Here is a 21,342-nt window from a genome sequence, read left to right as displayed (position 1 = left end):
AAGGGAGTGGGGTCTTCGACATTGTGTAAGGACCCTGATTAGTACCCTGAGGCACCTGTACAGAGGTGGAGGACTGTGGTGATCAGCGTGTGATGCAAATATACCCTTCTCAGATGCGATTGGGGTCCTCAATAGTGGAAGACTAATTGGCTAAGCTAAATTGGGAGGAAAAAGGACAAAATGCATAATAAAAAGAGTAAGATAATAATATTAAAAAAGATTACAACCATGGTAGTCGGAAAATCCAGTCATAAGTGATCAGGACAGTGGTGGCCTAGTGGGTAGATTAATTGAAAGGTTGAAAGTTTGAACCCCAGCTCTGCCATGCAGCCACCGTTGGGCCCTTGAGCAAGGCCCTTAACCCTGTCTGACCCTGCTCTCTGTCCCCAGCTTCCAAACAAGCTGGGATACGCGAAGAAAGAATTTCATTGTACTGTACATGTTTATCTCTATATAGAGTCGAAACGATTCCTCGAGAAACTCGAGTAATTCGATTACAAAAAATCATTGATTCAAATTTTTCACATCGAGGAATAGTTTAATCCACACAACTATATACAGTTCACAGTGTTTCGCACGGACGACTTTTACTTTTGCACAACGCGTTCATGCTGTGTGCAGGTGATGTGAAGAAGCCGAGGGCTTAAACCTGGTACTTTTCGCGTACAGTTCAATGAATACTACGTTTTTGGACACGTTTGCCGCTCCTCCGTACTGTTCAGTATGAAAGTGTGATTTAGGACGCAGCCGATTTGATAGAGCGGACTGCAAAATAGGGAGAGAGAGAAAACAGCCATTGGTGAACAGAGGAGAAAACCACAAAGTTTTAGATCATTTAAGCTGAAACCCCCCCCCCCCGAAAACTCAGAACATCTACATCATCACAGTGTCTTGTCGATACGCTGACTTTTCTTCATTGCAACCACCACATGCTTTTTTGTAAGCTTAGGCAAACACACATGTACATGTACATGCACACAAACACCAAATCTACCTAATCTAGGAGAAACAATCCTGACAGAACCTCTTACAAATGCCACAAAGCCTCCCAACAAAATATTAAAGCTTTATGTTCTGCGTGAGCTGTAGCTGAAACTTTTAGTTCTGAAAGTTGCACAAATTAAAGGCAATGTTTATGTATTATTATTTATTATTATTTATGCTTTAGTTTTAGGTTGCCTGTATACATTTTAAAAGTAACTTGGTGTATTTGTTTTTGCATTTCAAAACTGTTCTCTTTAAACTGTACTGTATGCAAGGAATTAAAATGTGCAGTTTGTTTTAAGAGACACGTCTTATTTCATCTTATATGTATTTATTTTTGCTCTTTATTAAAGCAAAAGTATTTCTTATCTGATTACTCGATTAATCGCTGGAATAATCAATAGAATACTCGATTACAAAAATAATCGATAGCTGCAGCCCTATCTGTATATATGACAAATAAAGGCATTCTATTCTATTCTATCGCAGTGCAGCTGATACACTTGCAGATCTATCTATCCATTTTCCACGGGTCGTGATTCGCATTATTGATTTGGCACAGTTTTTATACCGGATGCCCTTCCTGACACAACCCTCCCTATTAATCTGGGCTTGGGACCGGCACTACAATGCACTGGTTTATGCATCCTAGCAGCTAGGTACCTATAGGACAATTCATTGTCTCCAATTAGCCTGGAAACCGGAGCACCCGGAGGAAACCCACGCGGACACGGGGAGAGCATGCAAACTCCGCACAGAAAGGACCCGGACTGCCCCACCTGGGGATCGAACCCAGCCTCTTGCTGTGAGGTGACAGTGCAACCCACTTAGCCACAGTGCGGCCCTAGCTGATACACATGCAGATAGATATCAGGTGTAAATGAAAGCGTTTCTCCACACCAAGCTTAGTGTCCAGATGAACTGATTCAACTATGTGGGATTGTGTACCTGGATTATTGGGCATGCATCAAGATGGTTCTAAATCTACCTCCACGTTCCACTTACGACCATCAAAACGGACATTAAAACCAACAGAGCCATCAGAAATCCATTATAAAACTGCTTTTCTTGATTTGATTTTGATGGATGACTCTTCCTTTATACAGTTGCAGCTGGAAAATCATGTAAGGAGTGTGAGGTGTTAGACCCAGGTTATTAAGCCCTCCACAGCTCACCTAGCATTTCATCTCAGCTGTGTGACTGATCTGTTGTGTTTGAGGAACTGCTCTCAGCAATCCAGGCCTCTGCCAGAGTCTCATATCCCGTCAACACAAACACGCTTGCATTTTATTGATCTGCTCAGCAGAGGCACCAGTGTTTCCTGAAGCGTTAAAAATAAAACCCTGCGCTCCCTGTTACATCCCGTCGGGAATCAAAGTCCTGTTTCAAGGTGCTTCACGTTTCATATAGGCTTCCGAGGCAGAAGTTATAGGAACATGTAGAAAGTAATGTGAGACATGAAGGTTTCAAAAAATAACTTTTACTGCCTCAGATGCAAGAAAACGAGAAGAAAGAAGAAAGCAGTGGCTGTGAAAACTCTGAAAAGTGAAGTAAAACTAACAATACTGCCTTTAAATCTTATAAATAACTTAAAGAATACACTTCTATCAATTCCATCTTTCATTTTCCTATCAAACATCTGAATTGCTTGAGATCTTGTGTGGAAATTTACACCAATCAGCCATAACATTAAAACCACCTCCTTGTTTCTACACACATTGTCCATTTTATCAGCTCCACTTACCATATCTCAGCACTGCAGTGACACTGACATGGTGGTGGTGTGTTAGTGTGTGTTGTGCTGGTATGAGTGGATCAGACACAGCAGCGCTGCTGGAGTTTTTAAACACCTCACTGTCACTGCTGGACTGAGAATAGTCCACCAACCAAAAATATATCCAGTGTGCCCACTGATGAAGGTCTAGAAGATGACCAACTCAAACAGCAGCAATAGATGAGCGATCGTCTCTGACTTTACATCTACAAGGTGGTCCAACTAGGTAGGAGTGTCTAATAGAGTGGACAGTGAGTGGACACGGTATTTAAAAACTCCGCGCTGCTGTGTCTGATCCACTCATACCAGCACAACACACACTAACACATGGATAAACTGAGGTAGAAATCAGATGGCACTAAATCCGGACTATAAGCTCTCTCTCAGTCTCTCAGACACGACCAATTACTACTCCTCCCACCCTCACCGTTTCCAACCAAAATATAAATACACACACATATACACCGATCAGCCATAACATTAAAACCACCTCCTTGTTTCTTCGCTCACTGTAAATTTTATCAGCTCCACTTACCATATAGAAGCACTTTGTAGTTCTACAATTACTGACTGTAGTCCATCTGTTTCTCTACATACTGTTTTCAGGACCCCCACAGGACCACCACAGAGCAAGTATTATTTAGGTGGTGGATCATTCTCAGCACTGCAGTGACACTGACATGGTGGTGGTGTGTTAGTGTGTGTTGTGCTGGTATGAGTGGATCAGACACAGCAGCACTGCTGAAGTTTTTAAATACCGTGTCCACTCACTGTCCACTCTATTAGACACTCCTACCTAGTTGGTCCACCATGTAGATGTAAAGTCGGAGACGATCGCTCATCTATTGCTGCTGTTTGAGCTGGTCATTTTCTAGACCTTCATCAGTGGTCACAGGACGCTGCCCATGGGGCGCTGTTGGCTGGATAGTTTTGGTTGGTTGACTATTCTCAGTCCAGCAGTGACAGTGAGGTGTTTAAAAACTCCAGCAGTGCTGCTGTGTCTTATCCACTCATACCAGCACAACACACACTAACACACCACCACCATGTCAGTGTCACTGCAGTGCTGAGAATGACCCACCACCCAAATAATATCTACTCTGTAGTGTTCCTGGGAGAGTCCTGACCATTGAAGAACAGCATGAAAGGGGGCTAACAAAACATGCAGATAAACAGATGGACTACAGTCAGTAATTGTAGAACTACAAAGTGCTTCTATATGGTAAGTGGAGCTGATAAAATGGACAGTGAGTGTAGAAACAAGGAGGTGGTTTTAATGTTATGGCTGATCAGTGTTTATACAGTACCAAATAAACTGCATCTATCGACAGTCACAGATTTTAAGCTCACTATGTTGCAGCAGTTCTTCCTTAAAGATTGTTTTGTGTGTGTAAATAACAAGAACAGACCAGAAAGTCACAGAAAAGAAAAACAAATGAAAAGGTAGAAGAAAAACAGCAATGCTGGAACGAGAAAGTGAGCAGTAGATACAGTCAGTGAAAGAAAGGCATGGAGAGAGAGAAAGAGAGAACATGAGCGTGACATTGCATGATGAATCCGATACGTAAGTAGATTTTATTCAGAGTTTATTCAGAACCCGGCAATTTCCTGAGACTCTGAACCACTGAACTGTCTTCAGCATGACTTTCTGAGTCATTAGAGGAACTGGGAGATGTGATGGCACGGTGTGTTTATGCATGAATGTGGTGTGCAGGGTGAAAAGTCAGTTACTCTGCTACAAACCTGGACTAGACATGCTGCCACCCTCACAGCACCACCACACATCATTTCACTGCTGCCACAGACCCCGAAGTGACAAGAAAGATGTTGGTGGCTGAACTAACTCTAAACAGATTATAAAGTCTACAGAAGTGCTTCTCTCTGGGCTGCCATCATAATTTAATACATTATTCAGTGTGACTGGAAATGTTCTATGTCATTAAACTCATAAGTTTTTGCTTTCTTAGTTCAATTAGCAGAGGTAGAAGAGACTTTTGGAAGGTTTCTGAGGTCCAGAGATATGTTGACCTTGGCATGGGCACCCCCGCACACATAGTTTTGATACTTATGCATTCTTATGGAAGTATGTCATGTTCCTAACAAGCTGACTATTCTTGTAGAATGATAAACAAGTTTGGTGTGGAAAGTCGGCCTTAAGCTGGGTCGCTGAGAAGAGTTAGCCTGAAGGGGCAGTAAAGCGGGGTATAAATACTGCGATAGGGCAGACGGTATCCACCTTTCTCTTCTGTAAAGCTGTGTGAACGTTTGCATTATGAGATCGGTCCTCAGCTGAGTAATAAATTGATTATTTTGCTTTCACGATTACCCCAGTTGACTGCGTCAGTCTTTATTTTGAATTCCCACAACACCACTAAACTGTGTAAATTCTATAAACTCTAGCTTTTCATTTAAATGATTTGAAAATGTAGACTGGTTTAAATCAGATGTGATAATATAGTGCAGGTATTCTCAAGCTGCGTTAAAATACCAGCCAAAAGGTTTTCATACGCAAACGCTGTACTAAGCTACGTAAAAGCTGTAATAAACAAAATCTATACATCACACACATACACACCATTTAGTAATAGGTATTTCTCAACATCTTTTTTTAAGAAGCTACCACTTTTAACACATTTATTTTACTTAATACTTTGCATGGTTCTAATATTCTGTCAAGGCTAAATGGAACAGATGCTGAGAAGAATACTGCCAGCTAGGACAGTGGTACTAGAGCTAGTGGGTAGAGCTTTGGGATATCATTTAGAAGATTGTCGGTTTAAATACAGGCTCTGCTTTGCAGCCCCTGTTGGGCCCTTGAGCAAGGCCCTTAACCCTGTCTGCTCCAGGGGCGCCGTACAATGGCCGACCCTGCGCTCTTACCCCAGCTTTAAAAACAAGCTGGGATACGCAGACAATAATTTAATTGTACTGCACACGTGTTTATGTATATATGAGAAATAAAGGCATCATATTCTATCTACGATGAATCAAACATACACTATATGGACAAAAGTATTGGGACACCCATTCTTATTTTTGAATTCATGTGTTTCAGACTGACCTGCCTACAGCTGAAATTTGCAAAATATAGGCAAAACAGCTGGAATATTCTGCTTTCGGGGCGACTCAGTGGGTAGCACTGTCACCTCACCGCAAGAAGGTCCTGGGTTCGATCCCCAGGTGGGGTGGTCCGGGTCCTTTCTGTGTGGAATTTGCATGTTCTCCACGTGTCTGCGTGGGTTTCCTCCGGGAGCTCCGGTTTCCTCCCACAGTCCAAAGACGTGCAAGTGAGGTGAATTGAAGATACAAATTGTCCATGACTGTGTTTGACATTAAACTTGTGAACTGATGAATCTTGTGTAATGAGTAACTAACGTTTCTGTCATGAATGTAACCAAAGAGTGTAAAACATAAAACATTACAATAAAAAAATCTGCTTTCAAAACTGAATGCATTATGTCTTTTTTCCCCATTTTCAATTTAACACAGGCTATTAGCAGTTTACATACTGGCTTCTGAATCGAGGTTTTTACATACAGAAAATTTAGGCTCTTACCCACCCTGCATTAAATTGCTAAATAAACATAATTCTGAATTTAAAAAAAATCCAAATTCATACAACAATGACAATAATATTATTATAATGAATAATACTTATATTAATAATAGCTATATATAATTTATATTTATACTGTATATAAATAGTACTTAAATTAATTAAAACATTTAATTTGTGCATCTTCAATGCAGCTTTTCAATGTACTGTTAACATAAATCAGACAAGTTCATGATCTGTAGCCCAGAATGATCCTGATCGTCCTGGTGAGTCACTCTGAGAAAGAAACTTCCCCTCTCTGATGTCTGTAACAACATTAGCCACATTATCATCCATCCAACTGACTGACTGACTGAGTAGTGTAATCCAACCTGCTGAGTGTATTCAAACCTGCTGAGCATCAGCGCAGCATGAGCTTAGCACCTGTTGTAAAGTCTAACAGCAAGTTAGAACGTCAGTAATGGAAATCGTCTGTCCGGATTACAGGTTTTAAGATGTGCCACCCAACAGGCATTTAAAATACACTGCCTGGCCAAAAAAAAGGTCACACACTCTAATATTTCGTTGGACCGCCTTTAGCTTTGATTACGGCACGCATTCGCTGTGGCATCGCTTCCACAAGCTTCTGCAATGTCACAACATTTATTTCTGTCCAGAGTTGCATTAATTTTTCCCCAAGATCTTGTATTGATGATGGGAGATTTGGACCACTGGGCAAAGTCTTCTCCAGCACATCCCAAAGATTCTCAGTGGGGTTCAGGTCTGGACTCTGTGGTGGCCAATCCATGTGTGAAAATGATGTCTCATGCTCCCTGAACCACTCTTTCACAATTTAAACCCGATGAATCCTGGCATCGTCATCTTGGAATATGCCCGTGCCATCAGGGAAGAAAAATCCATTGATGGAATAACCTGGTGGTTCAGTATATTCAGGTAGTCAGCTGACCTCATTCTTTGGGCACATAACGTTGCTGAACCTAGAACTGACCAACTACAGCAACCCCAGATCATAGCACTGCCCCCACAGGCTTGTACGGTAGGCACTAGGCATGATGGGTGCATCACTTCAGCTGCCTCTCTTCTTACCCTGATGCACCCATCACTCTGGAACAGGTAAAATCTGGACTCATCAGACCACATGACCTTCTTCCATTGCTCCAGAGTCCAATCTTTATGCTCCCTAGCAAATTGAAGCCGTTTTTGCTGGTTAGCCTCACTGACAAGTGGTTTTCTTAAGGCTACACAGCTGTTTAGTCCCAATCCCTTGAGTTCCCTTCGCATTGTGCGTGTGGAAATGCTCTTACTTTCACTATTAAACATCCCTGAGTTCTACTGTAGTTTCTCTACCATTTGATTTCACCAAACGTTTAAGTGATCGCCGAAGATGATGTTTCCCCACTGTCCTTCCACTTTTTAATAATGCGTTGGACAGTTTCAGCAATCTCCTTAGATGTTTTCTCTGCTTGATGCATGCCAATAATTTGACGCTTCTGAAACAGATTAACATCTTTTCCACGACCACAGGATGTGTCTTTCGACATGGTTTTTTAACAAATGAGAAGCTACTCACTGCATCAGTTAGGGTTAAATAACTTGTTGCCAGCTGAAACATAATCACCCATGCAGTAATTATCCAATGGGAGGCTCTTACGTATTTGCTTAGTTAAATCCAGGTGGTGACCTTTTTTTTGGCCAGGCAGTGTAAATTATATATATAGAAAAGTATATTGAACATTTGGACAATAGGCCTTTCTCCTGCAACATTAGTGATTGACCCTACAAACTCTCCCGAATTATGAAATCCTCCGCAAAGCCGTGTTATTTCTCCATAATAATGCTCATGGTTTTGAATGGGATGTTCAACAAGCTCATGGTCAGGTGTCCTTGTAAATGACATCCTACAAAGTAATGCTGCAATTTGTTTTGGTGTGTGCACCTGGTTTTATTATAAAAGCTTGGATGGAAAGATTTCACGCAATGACTAGCAGTCGTGGTGAGGGTGAAGGAGCTTCTTAAAGTTCATATTAAACAACACACAAAGATGTATTATCCTAGAAGCTTGCCTGATTTGAATTCTATTTAAAAGTTCACCAGAGGGACTCTCATAACCTTGGAAAATTTTTGCCAAGAGGAATGAGCCAAAGTTAAACCGCTATGTGAGGAAAAAATCATTATTACTTACTGTAGACGTACTGAAGCTTCAACTGCCAACAATGGCTTTGCAACAAAGTGCTAATTTGGTGTCTGAATACTCAAATACTCATATTTGTCTGTATTTTTACTTTGAAAAATAGTATGTAGTACTATTATTATATAATCTTGATCAATTGAATGATGCAGCAAATGAAGAAAGAAAATGAATGATGTATTTTTGGGTAGCAGGATATTTTGTTACTATTTACATGTCTCAGTTATTCAATCCCTTCATAACACTGCTAATCCTAAAACCTACTGCTAGTCTGCATGACTTAAAGTTTATATATACACTGATCAGCAATAACATTAAAACCCCCTCCTTGTTTCTACACTCAGGACCCCCACAGGACCACCACAGAGCAGGTATTATTTAGGTGGTGGATCATTCTCAGCACTGCAGTGACACTGACATGGTGGTGGTGTGTTAGTGTGTGTTGTGCTGGTATGAGTGGATCAGACACAGCAGCTCTGCTGGAGTTTTTAAACACCGTGTCCACTCACTGTCCACTCTATTAGACACTTCTACCTATTTGGTCCACCTTGTAGATGTAAAGTCACAGACGATCGCTCATCTATTGCTGCTGTTTGAGTTGGTCATCTTCTAGACCTTCATCAGTGGTCACAGGACGCTGCCCATGGGGCGATGTTGGCTGAATGTTTTTGGTTGGTGGACTATTCTCAGTCAAGCAGTGACAGTGAGGTGTTTAAAAACTCCATCAGCATTGCTGTGTCTGTTCTGCTGCTGCAGGAACTGGGAATCTTGACCATGTGACTGGCGTCATGGATTCACAGGAATACTAAGCCGTTTTGAGAAGGAATGTTCTGCAGTCTATTGTAAAATTGAACCAAAACTTTCCAGCAAAACAATGATTGTTTTCATTAGCACTTCATCCTGGTCAGGGTCATGATGAGCCCGGTTCCACCAGGAAACAGCGGACTAAAGGCAGAAATGCCCCGGACAGGGTGCCAATCAACTGCAGGGCGTTGCCATCACGCCAACAAATTGCTACTATCAATAAGTATTAGCAACTATTACATAAGTACAGTAGATACCTTTAAACTTGTGAAAGACGGCCCACAGTTCAGCGATATCTGTAGCGAAGGTGATGTCGGTATCCAGAACGATGACTTTCTGCAGGTCTGTGGGCAGCGTCTTGGTCAGAACCAGCTTCATCAGTCCATAGATGCCAGAGTAATGCTTGTTAGGGATCCACGACACCTCAGACTGATAAACACAGAGAGAGAAAAAAAGAAACCCCTTGTCATATGCATTAAGTAAAACACAAACAGGTTTAATACAGATTAACCCTTGTGTGGTGTTCATAGTTTTGTTACTCAGCCAATGTTTGCGGGTCTGGTGGACCCACCTCATTATTGTGCTTTTAAATCAATACAGCCATAACTTATTTAACATACACAATATCAGATGTTTACTTTAAGATGTTTACAAGCAATAAAGACAGCATATGTGGTTAACATTTACTTTTCACCTATGTTGGATCATATTTATAAATAACAGTGCCATCCGTCTGTTGTGATAAAATATAAAAAAAGAAAAATCACTATCAAAATATGGCTGGAAAAACGTGTTTACTTTGAACAGATCGAAATGAAACAACCTTAAGAAATGTAAAACATTAATCAGTGTAAGAAACACCAGCCTGAACAGATCCAGTATCTGTATCAGTCTACACATCAGTTCTATCAAACACAGTCTATTCATGCAGCCTATACAACACATGAGGGTCAGCTTTACTCTGTGTGTGTGTGTGTGTGTGTGTGTCTCTCTCTCTCTGTCTGTTTCTCTCTCTGTCTTTCTGTCTGTCTCTCTGTATCAGTATGTCTCTCTGTATGTCTCTGTCTCTCTCTGACTGTCTGTCTGTTTCTCTCTCTGTCTGTCTCTCTGTATCAGTATGTCTCTCTGTATGTCTCTGTCTCTCTCTGACTGTCTGTCTGTTTCTCTCTGTCTGTATCAGTATGTCTCTCTGTATGTCTGTCTCTCTCTCTGTCTGTTTCTCTCTCTGTCTGTCTCTCTGTATCAGTATGTCTCTCTGTATGTCTCTGTCTCTCTCTGACTGTCTGTCTGTTTCTCTCTGTCTGTCTCTCTCTCTGTCTGTATCAGTATGTCTCTCTGTATGCCTGTCTGTCTCTCTCCCTCTCTCTCTCTCTGACTGCCTGCCTTCCTGTCTGTATCTATCTGTCTGTCTGTCTCTGCCTGTTTGTCAGTTTCTCTCTCTGTTTCTCTGTCTGTCCATCTGTTTCTCTCTGTCTGTCTGTCTCTCTCTCTGTCTGTATCAGTATGTCTCTCTGTATGTCTGTCTTTCTCTCTCTCTCTGACTGCCTGCCTTCCTGTCTGTCTGTATCTATCTGTCTGTCTCTGCCTGTTTGTCAGTTTCTCTCTCTGTTTCTCTCTGTCTGTCCGTCTGTTTCTCTCTGTCTGTCTGTCTCTCTCTCGGTCTGCATCAGTATGTCTCTCTGTATGTCTGTCTCTCTCTCTCTCTCTCTGCGCATGCGCGGATTTTCCGTGGCGGTGTGTGGAGTTTTTTCTGGCTTTGCTAACTTTCTTACCTTTATCTACTTTATTTCTTTTCTTTTCTTTTATTAGTGTTAGCATAGTAGTAGTGTAAGAAGGTGACTGATCCTTTTTGCTGGTGGAGTTTTTTGTGCCAAGCTGGCCGACATGGCCAACGAGGCCGGCGTGGAGACGCTGTCTCTACGCCATGGCGTCAGGTGTGTACCGGAGAGTGGAGTGACGGTAGAAGACGTGCTGTTAGCGGTCGGAGAGCAGGTAGGATGTGAGAATATTTATTCAGCTTCTCGCATGAATAAAGCGATGGTGGTGTTTTTAGAGAAGGAAACTTGTGTAAATCAACTGATTGAGTCGGGAATCTGGATACGGGGAGTGATGGTGCAGGTCAGCCCGCTGAGTGCACCTGCTACCCGGGTTGTGGTTTCAAACGTTCCTCCGTTTATTAAAAATGAAGTAATAATGAGAGAACTGTCGCGCTATGGTAAATTTGCCAGCAATATGAAGATGATCCCGTTGGGGTGCAAAAATGCGGCTGTAAAACATGTTTTGTCTTTTCGTAGACAAGTTTTCATGTTTTTAAACAGCAGGGAACCGTATTTAAACGTGAACTTCAGATGTAAACATGGTGACGGGTCTTATGTAGTGTTTGCCAGCACTGAACGTCCTAGATGTTTTGAGTGTGGTGATATTGGACACAAACAGTTTGGCTGCCCACATGTAGCAGCACAGCGACAGGATTCAGAAACTGATAAAGGGACCTCATCTGAGGGCCAACAGGTAGAGAGAAGTGGTGGGGAAGTGGCTCAGGTTTCAGGAGCTGATAGCAGGCTTGTTTCTGCAAGTACCGATGTTGTGGAAGAGGGTGAAGTTGAGCTCCAAATAGAGAAACAGACTCAGGTGGAGCCTCACTGTGTTAATAACACTATCAAAAATAATGAAAAGGATAAAAAGATAAACAATAATGTATCTGTTTGTGATCCTGTTAAAAACGGTAATAGCAGCCACCACAAAGCTAAGCGTAAAACTGATAAGAAAAGTAGAGAAGATGATCCTGTTTCAGAACAGAATTTGAGCATAGATAGCACTGCACATGAGGAAGGCTTTTGTGAACCAGTAGAAGTTGAGTTTGATTCAGAAGAAGAGAGTGTGTTGTCGGATTGCTCGGGGATGTCCGAGATACCAGCTAGTCTGCCTAGTCTGCCAGAATTGGCGGCTCAGGCCGGGACATCAAGTACAAGTTTGGGGGAGTTGGGCGAAATGTACTCACTCTCGGAGATAAACACTTTTCTGAAGGTTACAAAAGGGAAAAGAAATGTGTGTCTAAATAATTTTTTCCCAGACTCATATAAGTTTATTCGGTCTGTGCAGCATGCGGCCAAAAATGAGACTATTAAGATGCTTTCACCAAAAAGAAGGTTCCGTTTAAAAAAGTGGACAACAGCAGTGCGTAAAAGTCTGCAATAACTCTTAAGATGGATAGGTCTTGTCTATTTTTTTATATATACTATGAACGTTTCTGTTTCTGGCTTTTTCTTTTCCTCACTATGCATTCTTTACACATAGGGTCTCTAAACATAAATGGTGCTAGAGATGTTCATAAACGTGGAATGCTTGATCAGCACATACAGTATAAAAAGCTGGATGTGTTGTTTTTGCAGGAAACCCACAGTGATGAAAGTGATGAAATACAGTGGAAAATGTGGTGGAAAGGTCCCATGTATTTAACACATGGGACAAGCAGAAGTGCAGGTCTAGCCATTTTAATCTCTCCTGGATTATCTTTTAGCTTAATATCAGAAAAGGAAGTTTGTAAAGGACGCATGTTAATAATTAATGCGAAAATTCATGAGCAAGAATATATGTTTATGAACGTTTATGCACCTAACATAGGTAGGGAAAGGGGAGTTCTATTCACTACACTGAGAAAAGAACTAGGTCAGTGTAATCAGGATGCTATCCTTGTATTGGGAGGTGACTGGAATTGCACTCTAGATTTTAAAATGGATAGGAATGGAGAAGAACCTCATATGATGTCAGTTAGTGTATTAAAGGACATAGTTAAAGATTTTAACCTGACCGATTGTTGGAGAATAAAACATCCTACTTTTAAGCAGTTCACATGGATAAAAACAGTTGGGGGGAAAACAAGTGCTGCTCGTCTGGATCGTTTTTACATGTCAAATTCACACTGTAATAGGATTGTTAGTGCCTCCATTGAGCCAATCAGTTTTTCGGATCATAGTGCTGTTATTATAAATTTAGCTGTCATGTCTAGTCATAAACAAGCAGCTTACTGGAAATTTAATGTAAAGTTGTTACAAGATGAAAATTTTTGCTCTAGTTTTTGTACTTTTTGGAATAAGTGGTCTGAAAGGAAGGCTGATTTTAACTCACTTAGACAATGGTGGGATGTTGGAAAAGCCCAGATTAAGCTGTTTTGTCAGCAATATACATCATATACCACAGCAGAAAATAAAAGAGTACTTGTAGCTCTTGAACGTAATATAGCTCAGATGCAACAACAAATTGTGGGCCAAAACCGGGAGGGTTTACAGGCTGAGTTAGAGGAATTACGACGTGATGCGAGTGCTTTCCTCCTTGATAAAGCAAAAGGTGCTCTTGTTAGGGCAAGGTTTAAGACTTTAAAGGAGATGGATGCTCCAAGCTCATTCTTTTTTAATCTAGAAAAGAAGTATAGTGAGAGTAAGCAAATACATGCATTGTACATGTCAGATGGCCGTTTATCCTCTGAAATAGGTGAAATGAGAGAAAGGGCGGTTGAATTTTATTCTGATTTATACAAAGCAGAGCAGTGTGATGATGCTTGTGTTGACACATTATTGGCAGATATACCCATACTGGATGAGGAAGATAAGGATTCATTGGAGCTTCCCCTTACCTTAAAAGAGCTTGAAAATGCTGCTTTTAAAATGGAACCAGGTCGTGCCCCTGGCATTGACGGCCTGCCGGTGGATTTTTATAAGACTTTTTGGAAACAGATTGGCCAAGACTTATTTAATGTGTTTTTAGAATGTATACAAATAGGTGAGCTCCCGCTCAGTTGCAGGAGAGCAGTACTGACTTTGTTGCCCAAAAAAGGGGACCTATGTGATCTCAAAAACTGGCGTCCTGTGGCACTATTGTGTTCAGATTACAAAATCTTTTCAAAGGCTCTGGCAAATAGAATGAAGAGCATTTTGCACACCATCATACATCGAGACCAAGCGTACTGTATTCCGGGTCGTTCAATAACTGATAATTTGTTTTTAATAAGAGACATTATAGAACTGTCAAATAGGCTTCCTATAGATCTTGGCCTGATTTCCTTAGACCAGGAAAAAGCTTTTGATCGTGTTGATCATGGCTATCTTTTTAACACGCTACTGAATTTTGGCTTTGGAGAGAATTTTCTTCGTTGTGTTAAGCTGCTGTACACTGGTGCCTCCTGTCTCGTGAAGGTGGGAGGGGGACTAGCTGGGCCTATTAAGTTGGGGAGAGGGATTAGACAAGGATGTGCAATGTCAGGTCAGCTCTACTCCCTTGCTATTGAGCCTTTTTTGCGTTTAGTGAGAAAAAAGGTGAATGGAGTAAGTTTACAAGGGTCAACCCGTATTTCGGTGTCGGCCTATGCGGATGATGTATCTGTTTTTGTGTGCGGACGAGAAGATGTACAACAAATAGAGGATTGTTTATGCACATATAGTAGAGCATCATCTGCCAAAGTGAACTGGAGCAAGAGTGGAGCCTTGCTCTGTGGACCGTGGGAGAGCACTGAACCTCCAGAGTTACCTGGAGGACTGCAGTGGAACAGGTCTGGATTTAAAGTGTTGGGTATCTACCTGGGTACTGCGGAGGTAGTAAAGAAAAACTGGGAGGGTGCCCTTACTTTTACAAAAAATAGACTAGCACGATGGAAGTGGATATTATCACAGGTGTCGTACAGGGGTAGGGTGCTGATAATTAATAACTTGGTAGCATCCACTCTGTGGAATAGACTTTCCGTGTTAAACGCACCACCTGGCCTGCTGGCAGAGATTCAGAGAAGGTTGGTAGACTTTTTCTGGTCAGGTCAGCATTGGCTGAAGGCAGCAGTTCTATACTTGCCAACTCATGAGGGAGGTCAAGGTCTTATTGACCTGGAGAGCAGAATGGTGGCTTTCAGGCTTAAGGCTGCGCAGCGGCTGATTTACCACTCGGATCTGTGCTGGAGAGACACTGCTCATATACTGCTAAGGAAAGCTGGCGGTATGGGACTTGATCGGCATCTTTTCCTTCTTAAGATTGGACCTTTCAGGTCTGGAGGAATTCTATATGTCAATGCTGAAAGCTTGGAAGCTACTACGGTGTACACGTGAGCCAGAAACAGAACCGACATCATGGGTTTTGGAAGAACCAATTTTTTACAATCAGCTGATTCCCCTTGTTTCCGTGCGCTCACCTACACTGATAAAAAAGTTCCTGAAGGCCGGCATTTGTAAGTTAGGTCACTTACAAGTACCAGATGGTAAAGAATGGAAATCCTCTCATCTCCTATGTCAGCAAACTGGAATTACATCAAAAAGACTGGTGGGACAGTTCCTGCATGAGGTGCAGCAAGCTCTGCCGCAACAGATGAAAGAGACTCTAATCTTGCCACATAATAATGCGGATCCAGTTTTTCCTTCACTAAGACTGACTGTTGATGATGGAGGCTGGCAGGAAGGAAGAGGTACCCTGCTGACTTTCCCCTCTCCAGAAATGGGTTTATTTGAAGAAGCTAAAGGAAAAGCTTTGTATACATTGAGTGTAAAGGTAAGGCACTTCGAGGTGTTGTCACAGGTAAAGGAACATCAGTGGCATGAACTACTTGGAGACCAGAGTACAGCCGGGTACAGGTGGCGAATACTGTATAAACTGCCGATCCCCAAGAGAACAGGAGATCTGCAGTGGCGACTTATACACGGAGCTATCGCCACTAACCTGCACACTGCTCACTTTGTTAAAGGAGGTGTAGTAGGTTGCCCTTTTTGTACTCACACTGAGACTGTACAGCATCTTTTTGTCGACTGCTCACGTTTGAATATATTGTTTGGTTTTTTACACAGACTCTGTTTGAGTTTTGGAGTAAAATTCATTTTTGGACTATATATACTGGGACCTAGGTACAATTATAACCAAAGATTTAAATGTTGTTTAATGAACTTTATGTTTGGTCAAGCCAAATTGGCTACATGGCTGACAAGAAGAAATAAAATAAGAGGACACGGCCTCACCGACCCAGATGAAATGCTAAAAAGCTTAACTCGTGCACGATTAAAAATCGAGTTTGCATATTATAAACTAATGAATAATTTAATAATGTTTGAAGAATGTTGGTGTGTTGATGAAGTACTGTGTTCTGTGTATGAGGAGGAACTGGTGGTTTATATATGAAAACTAAGTATCTATGTATGTATTTATGTTGTTAAGAACTAAACAAAAGGGGGGGAGGGTGGTGTAGGGGTTATTTATTTATTTTTGTAGAGGTTTGTTGTATTTGATGTATTGATAAATAAAATAATGTAAAATCTCTCTCTCTCTCTCTCTCTCTCTGACTGCCTGCCTTCCTGTCTGTTTGTTTTTATCTATCTGTCTCTCTGTCTCTGCCTGTTTGTCTGTTTCTCTCTGTCTGTCTTTCTGTCTGTATCAGTATGTCTCTCTGTATGTCTGTCTCTCTCTCTTTGACTGCCTGCCTTCCTGTCTGTCTGTTTTTATCTGTCTGTCTGTCTCTTACTGTTTGTCTGTTTCTCTCTGTCTGTCTATCTGCCTGTCTGCCTCTCTCTCTGTCTGGCACTCTCTCTCTCTCTCTCTCTCTCTCTCTCTCTCACACACACACACACACACACACACACAAACACACACACACACACATTTACAGCAGGACATGTTATAGTAGGACAGAGTAAAGAGACACACTTTTATACCTGCAGGTCCAGTGGACCCGAACACCACATGTGTAATATACACCGATCAGCCATAACATTAAAACCACCTCCTTGTTTCTACACTCACTGTCCATTTTATCAGCTCCACTTACCATATTGAAGCACTTTGTAGTTCTACAATTACTGACTGTAGTCCATCTGTTTCTCTGCATGCTTTGTTAGCCCCCTTTCATGCTGTTCTTCAATGGTCAGGACTCTCCCAGGACCACCACAGAGCAGGTATAATTTAGGTGGTGGATCATTCTCAGCACTGCAGTGACACTGACATGGTGGTGGTGTGTTAGTGTGTGTTGTGCTGGTATGAGTGGATGAGACACAGCAATGCTGATGGAGTTTTTAAACACCTCACTGTCACTGCTGGACTGAGAATAGTCCACCAACCAAAAATATATCCAGCCAACAGCGCCCCGTGGGCAGCGTCCTATGACCACTGATGAAGGTCTAGAAGATGACCAACTCAAACAGCAGCAATAGATGACCGATTGTCTCTGACTTTACATCTACAAGGTGGACCAACTAGGTAGGAGTGTCTAATAGAGTAGACAGTGAGTGAACATGGTATTTAAAAACTTCAGCAGTGCTGCTGTGTCTGATCCACTCATACCAGCACAACACACACTAACACACCACCACCATGTCATTGTCACTGCAGTGCTGAGAATGATCCACCACCCAAATAATACCTGCTCTGTGGTGGTCCTGTGGGGGTCCTGACCATTGAAGAACAGAGTGAAAAAAGTATGTAGAGAAACAGATGGACTACAGTCAGTAATTGTAGAACTACAAAGTGCTTCTATATGGTAAGTGGAGCTGATAAAATGGACAGTGAGTGTAGAAACAAGGAGGTGGTTTTAATGTTATGGCTGATCGTTGTAAATGTGTAGGGGGGTGTACAGTGTGAACTCATTAACAACATGTTATTTTATATGTTCTTCACAGAAAATGAGCCAAAGGCAAGAAGTCTGAGGTTAAAATAATAATAAATAGCAAAATTGAAAACAGGTCCCACAGACCCAAACACCACACAAGGGTTAAGAGACTTACTTTTAATTCATCTGCATCATAGAAGTCCACTCGAACAGCTGGCACCATCCAGGTTTGGAAGAGGGAGGACAGGATCTGCTTGGCAATGGAGTCTGTGATGAAATGGAAGTGGAGAGGGTTCCGTCTGTCAACAGAAAAATATTAAGAGAATATAAATGCTAATAGTGATGCTGGACAGGATCATTGCCAGGCTAGAAAAAAATGTCCTGTTATCATGTGCCCCAGTGTTCAAGGGTTACTACCATTAAGCTGATGTTTTTCCCCTTCACCCGCCTCTTCACCCGAATACTGGCACAAATCATGCTTAATTATACGCTGATGTTTTTAAAGGCACTTTGGTTGAGATCCCATTCGTATTTGCTTTATGTGCTTGTTATTTAAGCCTGTGTAGCATTCCAGCAGTCCTCAGCTGTCAGGAGGAGTAAGAGCTCTGGACAGAAGGAACTAGCCTTTCTGACAGCTGTCACGCCAATAAACAGATGCAGCCGGTCTCTTGAGCTGATGTCAACTTGTCAAACTGTGTAATTTATTCACGTCCGGCACTGAAAACTCTCTTTGGTGTTTTTTTGCGGAGGGCAGAATGGAAGAAAAAGGCTAAAACACACACGCCTGTTTCTCCAGCTGCAGGCGACCTCACAAGAATCCTTTAAAAGAGTCTCATTAGTGATGATCCAGTCATAATTTAATAGATCAATATCACCCAGTCTACAGTATATCTGCTCATTATGACTGTTAATACAGTTGGGTTGGGTCTGTGCTTGGTTTTAGCCTTCCGAGACCTGGATGGCTTGGATCAATTTTTAAGTACATGCTCTGTTTTTAACCTAGAGGTGGTTTTGATGTGAACCTTTTCACCCACCTGAGGCTGATCCCAGAGATTTAAGGCTGCCATGCCAACCGTGCTGTTTCTGATAAGAATCTGCAGTAAGTGCACTCACAATGTCTTTAAACTTACCATTTGACTTTATTCTACCACAGCCTGAACTAAAGGACAATACACTTTAGTTACTAAAATTACTTTTATTTGTCTTTTTTTCTAAATACACTTTCGTTTTACCTGCTTATTTAATTTATTTTTAGGAGTCGGAGCATTGAAGCGGTGAGCTCTGTCAATCACAGGACATTCATCCAGATTTTCATCCAGAAGTTTCAGTTTATGTGCCTGTTAAAATGTATTTGTTTAATCATTAATATTATTTTTTGTGACCCATCGCAACCCACGGTTTGAAAAACCAAAGGGGGTCGAATGTATCTGTGAAGTCTGGTTTCTTCCTTGTAATTTTAGGAACATTTTCCTCAGTAGTGTTCCCCTGAGCTTGCTTAGGAGTTTTTGGACCCGGAATCTGTAAAGTGCTATACAATTAAACTGGACTTAGCATACATATACAGTATCTGTTTATCCTGGTGATGTAGTACAGGAATCTATTTAACCTAGTAATGTAGTACAAGACATTTATTTAACCTGGTGATGTAGTACAAGCATCTCTTTAACCTGGGACCTGAAGATGCAGTACAGGCATCAGCTCAAGATCTCACCGGAGGTGGGCCAGTGCTCTAAAGCGCTAAGCGATTACACTTTTTTTTTTTTGCTTCTTTTTTTGTATTTTTCTCCCCCTTTTCTCCCCCTTTAGCACGTCCAATTGTCCAATTTGCACCGTGATTCCTCTCTGCCTATGCCGAACCCTGACCGAGGAGATCTAAGCTAACCCACATCCCCTCCGACATATGAGCAGCAAGACGTATGCATCTTGCCACCTACACATTGATGAGTGTTGTGCCCCTTAGCGTTGCATGCGGAGAGACACACCCTAAGAGCACTCCCTCCTCATCTCTGTGTAGGCCAGCAGAGGTAATAATTGCACCATTCTGACAGAGAGAGACCCACATCCGGCTTTTTGTCTCGCCCCCCAACTGAACAACAGGCCAATCGTTGTTCATATTGCCACTCAGCCTCAAGTCTGTAAGGCAGAGCTGGATTCGATACCATGTATTCGAGATCCAGCTCTGGTTGCAGCGTGTGCTTTTTTTTTACCGCTGCGCCACCTGAGCGGCTGTGATTACACACTTTCTAAACCACGGTAAGAATTTAGAGTTTCTTCCATGCTGACTTGTAGTCCTTGTTGAATGGTAAATATTCAACAGTTCTCTGAAATTTGGCCTTCAGCCTGTACTGTTTCACCCTTCAGATCTGCCATGTTGCTCTAATGATGATAATCACTCTGTATTGTTCAGTAAAGTCTGGCAGTCCTAGCAGGAGTTGAAGTCTGAAAAACCAAACGCTGACCAAAAGCAGCCTGATGCTGAATACGCCAACCACTTGGAGAAATTTCCCATCAGACAGCAGGTAATAGAAAAGAGGATGTCTGTTATTGTCTGGTGAGCCAGACAAAGCCGTTCTTCTTTCTTTTTGCTCCTCAACTGAAATAGTGCCACTATGGTTTGGAAAAAATCATGGTAACCAACATCCCACTCCCAAAAATGTGGTTTTCAATATACCAGTGTCTCATTTTTTGTAGTTGTATCCAATTTGTTTCTGATTGCAACCTTTCTCCCGCTGCTGCAGCACCCCTCTGACATGTATTCAAACACCAACTGCTTCTATTTACCTCCTTAAGGCGGTCTTACAGAGCAGAGTACGGAGAACCACGCACTGCTATCCACGATCAACCACCCCTTGTGCTTAACTGCAGCAGCGATGAGAAACCCTGGCATGACCGTTTCCCCCTACAGACACAGTGTAGACGGCCGGCCGTTGGATGAGATTCAAACTCAGATCTTAAAGGTGGTGGGCTAGTGCATTAGACCACTGTGCCACCCAAGTGGCCAGTCTTGCTCACTTTTAGAACAATAAATAAAACACAGCCGCTCAGGTGGCGCAACGGTAAAACACGCTAGCACACCAGAGCTGACATTTAAAACTCGTCGGTTCGAAACCCAGCTCTGCCAACAAGGGTTAATTGGGTGGAATAAGCCGAATAAGGACTCCACATAACTGAGCGAATTACGACCTCTGCTGTCTGGTTGATGGAGAGATAATGAGTCGAGGAATAATGCTGATCAGGGTGTGGCTCTCCGTGCACAAAGCTGATCTGCGTATGAACTCGACTTGTGCAAGTGAAAAGATGCAGTCGGCTACAGCACATGTGTCGGAGGGGGCGTGTGACAGTCTCGCTCTCGTCAGTCCCCACTCACCAATCCCCATTATTCCCACTCACAAATCCCTATTATCTCCACTCACCAATCCCCATTATCTCCACTCACCAATCCCCATTATCCTCACTCACCAATCCCCATT

The 21,342-nt window shown here is 42.1% G+C and overlaps 1 protein-coding gene across 1 annotated transcript in view; it reads right to left on the bottom strand.

Annotated features, from left to right (window-relative positions):
* The window catches only part of LOC134315589 (xylosyl- and glucuronyltransferase LARGE1), a 129,894-nt gene that overhangs the window by 50,148 nt on the left and 58,404 nt on the right, over positions 1-21,342 (bottom strand). Inside the window, exons 5-6 of the mRNA XM_062996439.1 lie at positions 18,048-18,171; positions 9,564-9,735 (exon numbers count right to left, since the gene is read on the bottom strand). Coding sequence (XP_062852509.1) covers positions 9,564-9,735; positions 18,048-18,171 — 296 coding nt within the window. The remainder of the gene's footprint in view (positions 1-9,563; positions 9,736-18,047; positions 18,172-21,342) is intronic.

This window comes from Trichomycterus rosablanca, chromosome 1 (assembly GCF_030014385.1).
Source record: "Trichomycterus rosablanca isolate fTriRos1 chromosome 1, fTriRos1.hap1, whole genome shotgun sequence".
Classification (NCBI taxonomy): Eukaryota; Metazoa; Chordata; class Actinopteri; order Siluriformes; family Trichomycteridae; genus Trichomycterus; species Trichomycterus rosablanca.
Note: the sequence above shows the minus strand (reverse complement) of the source record. Positions and strands in the feature narration are given on the sequence as shown.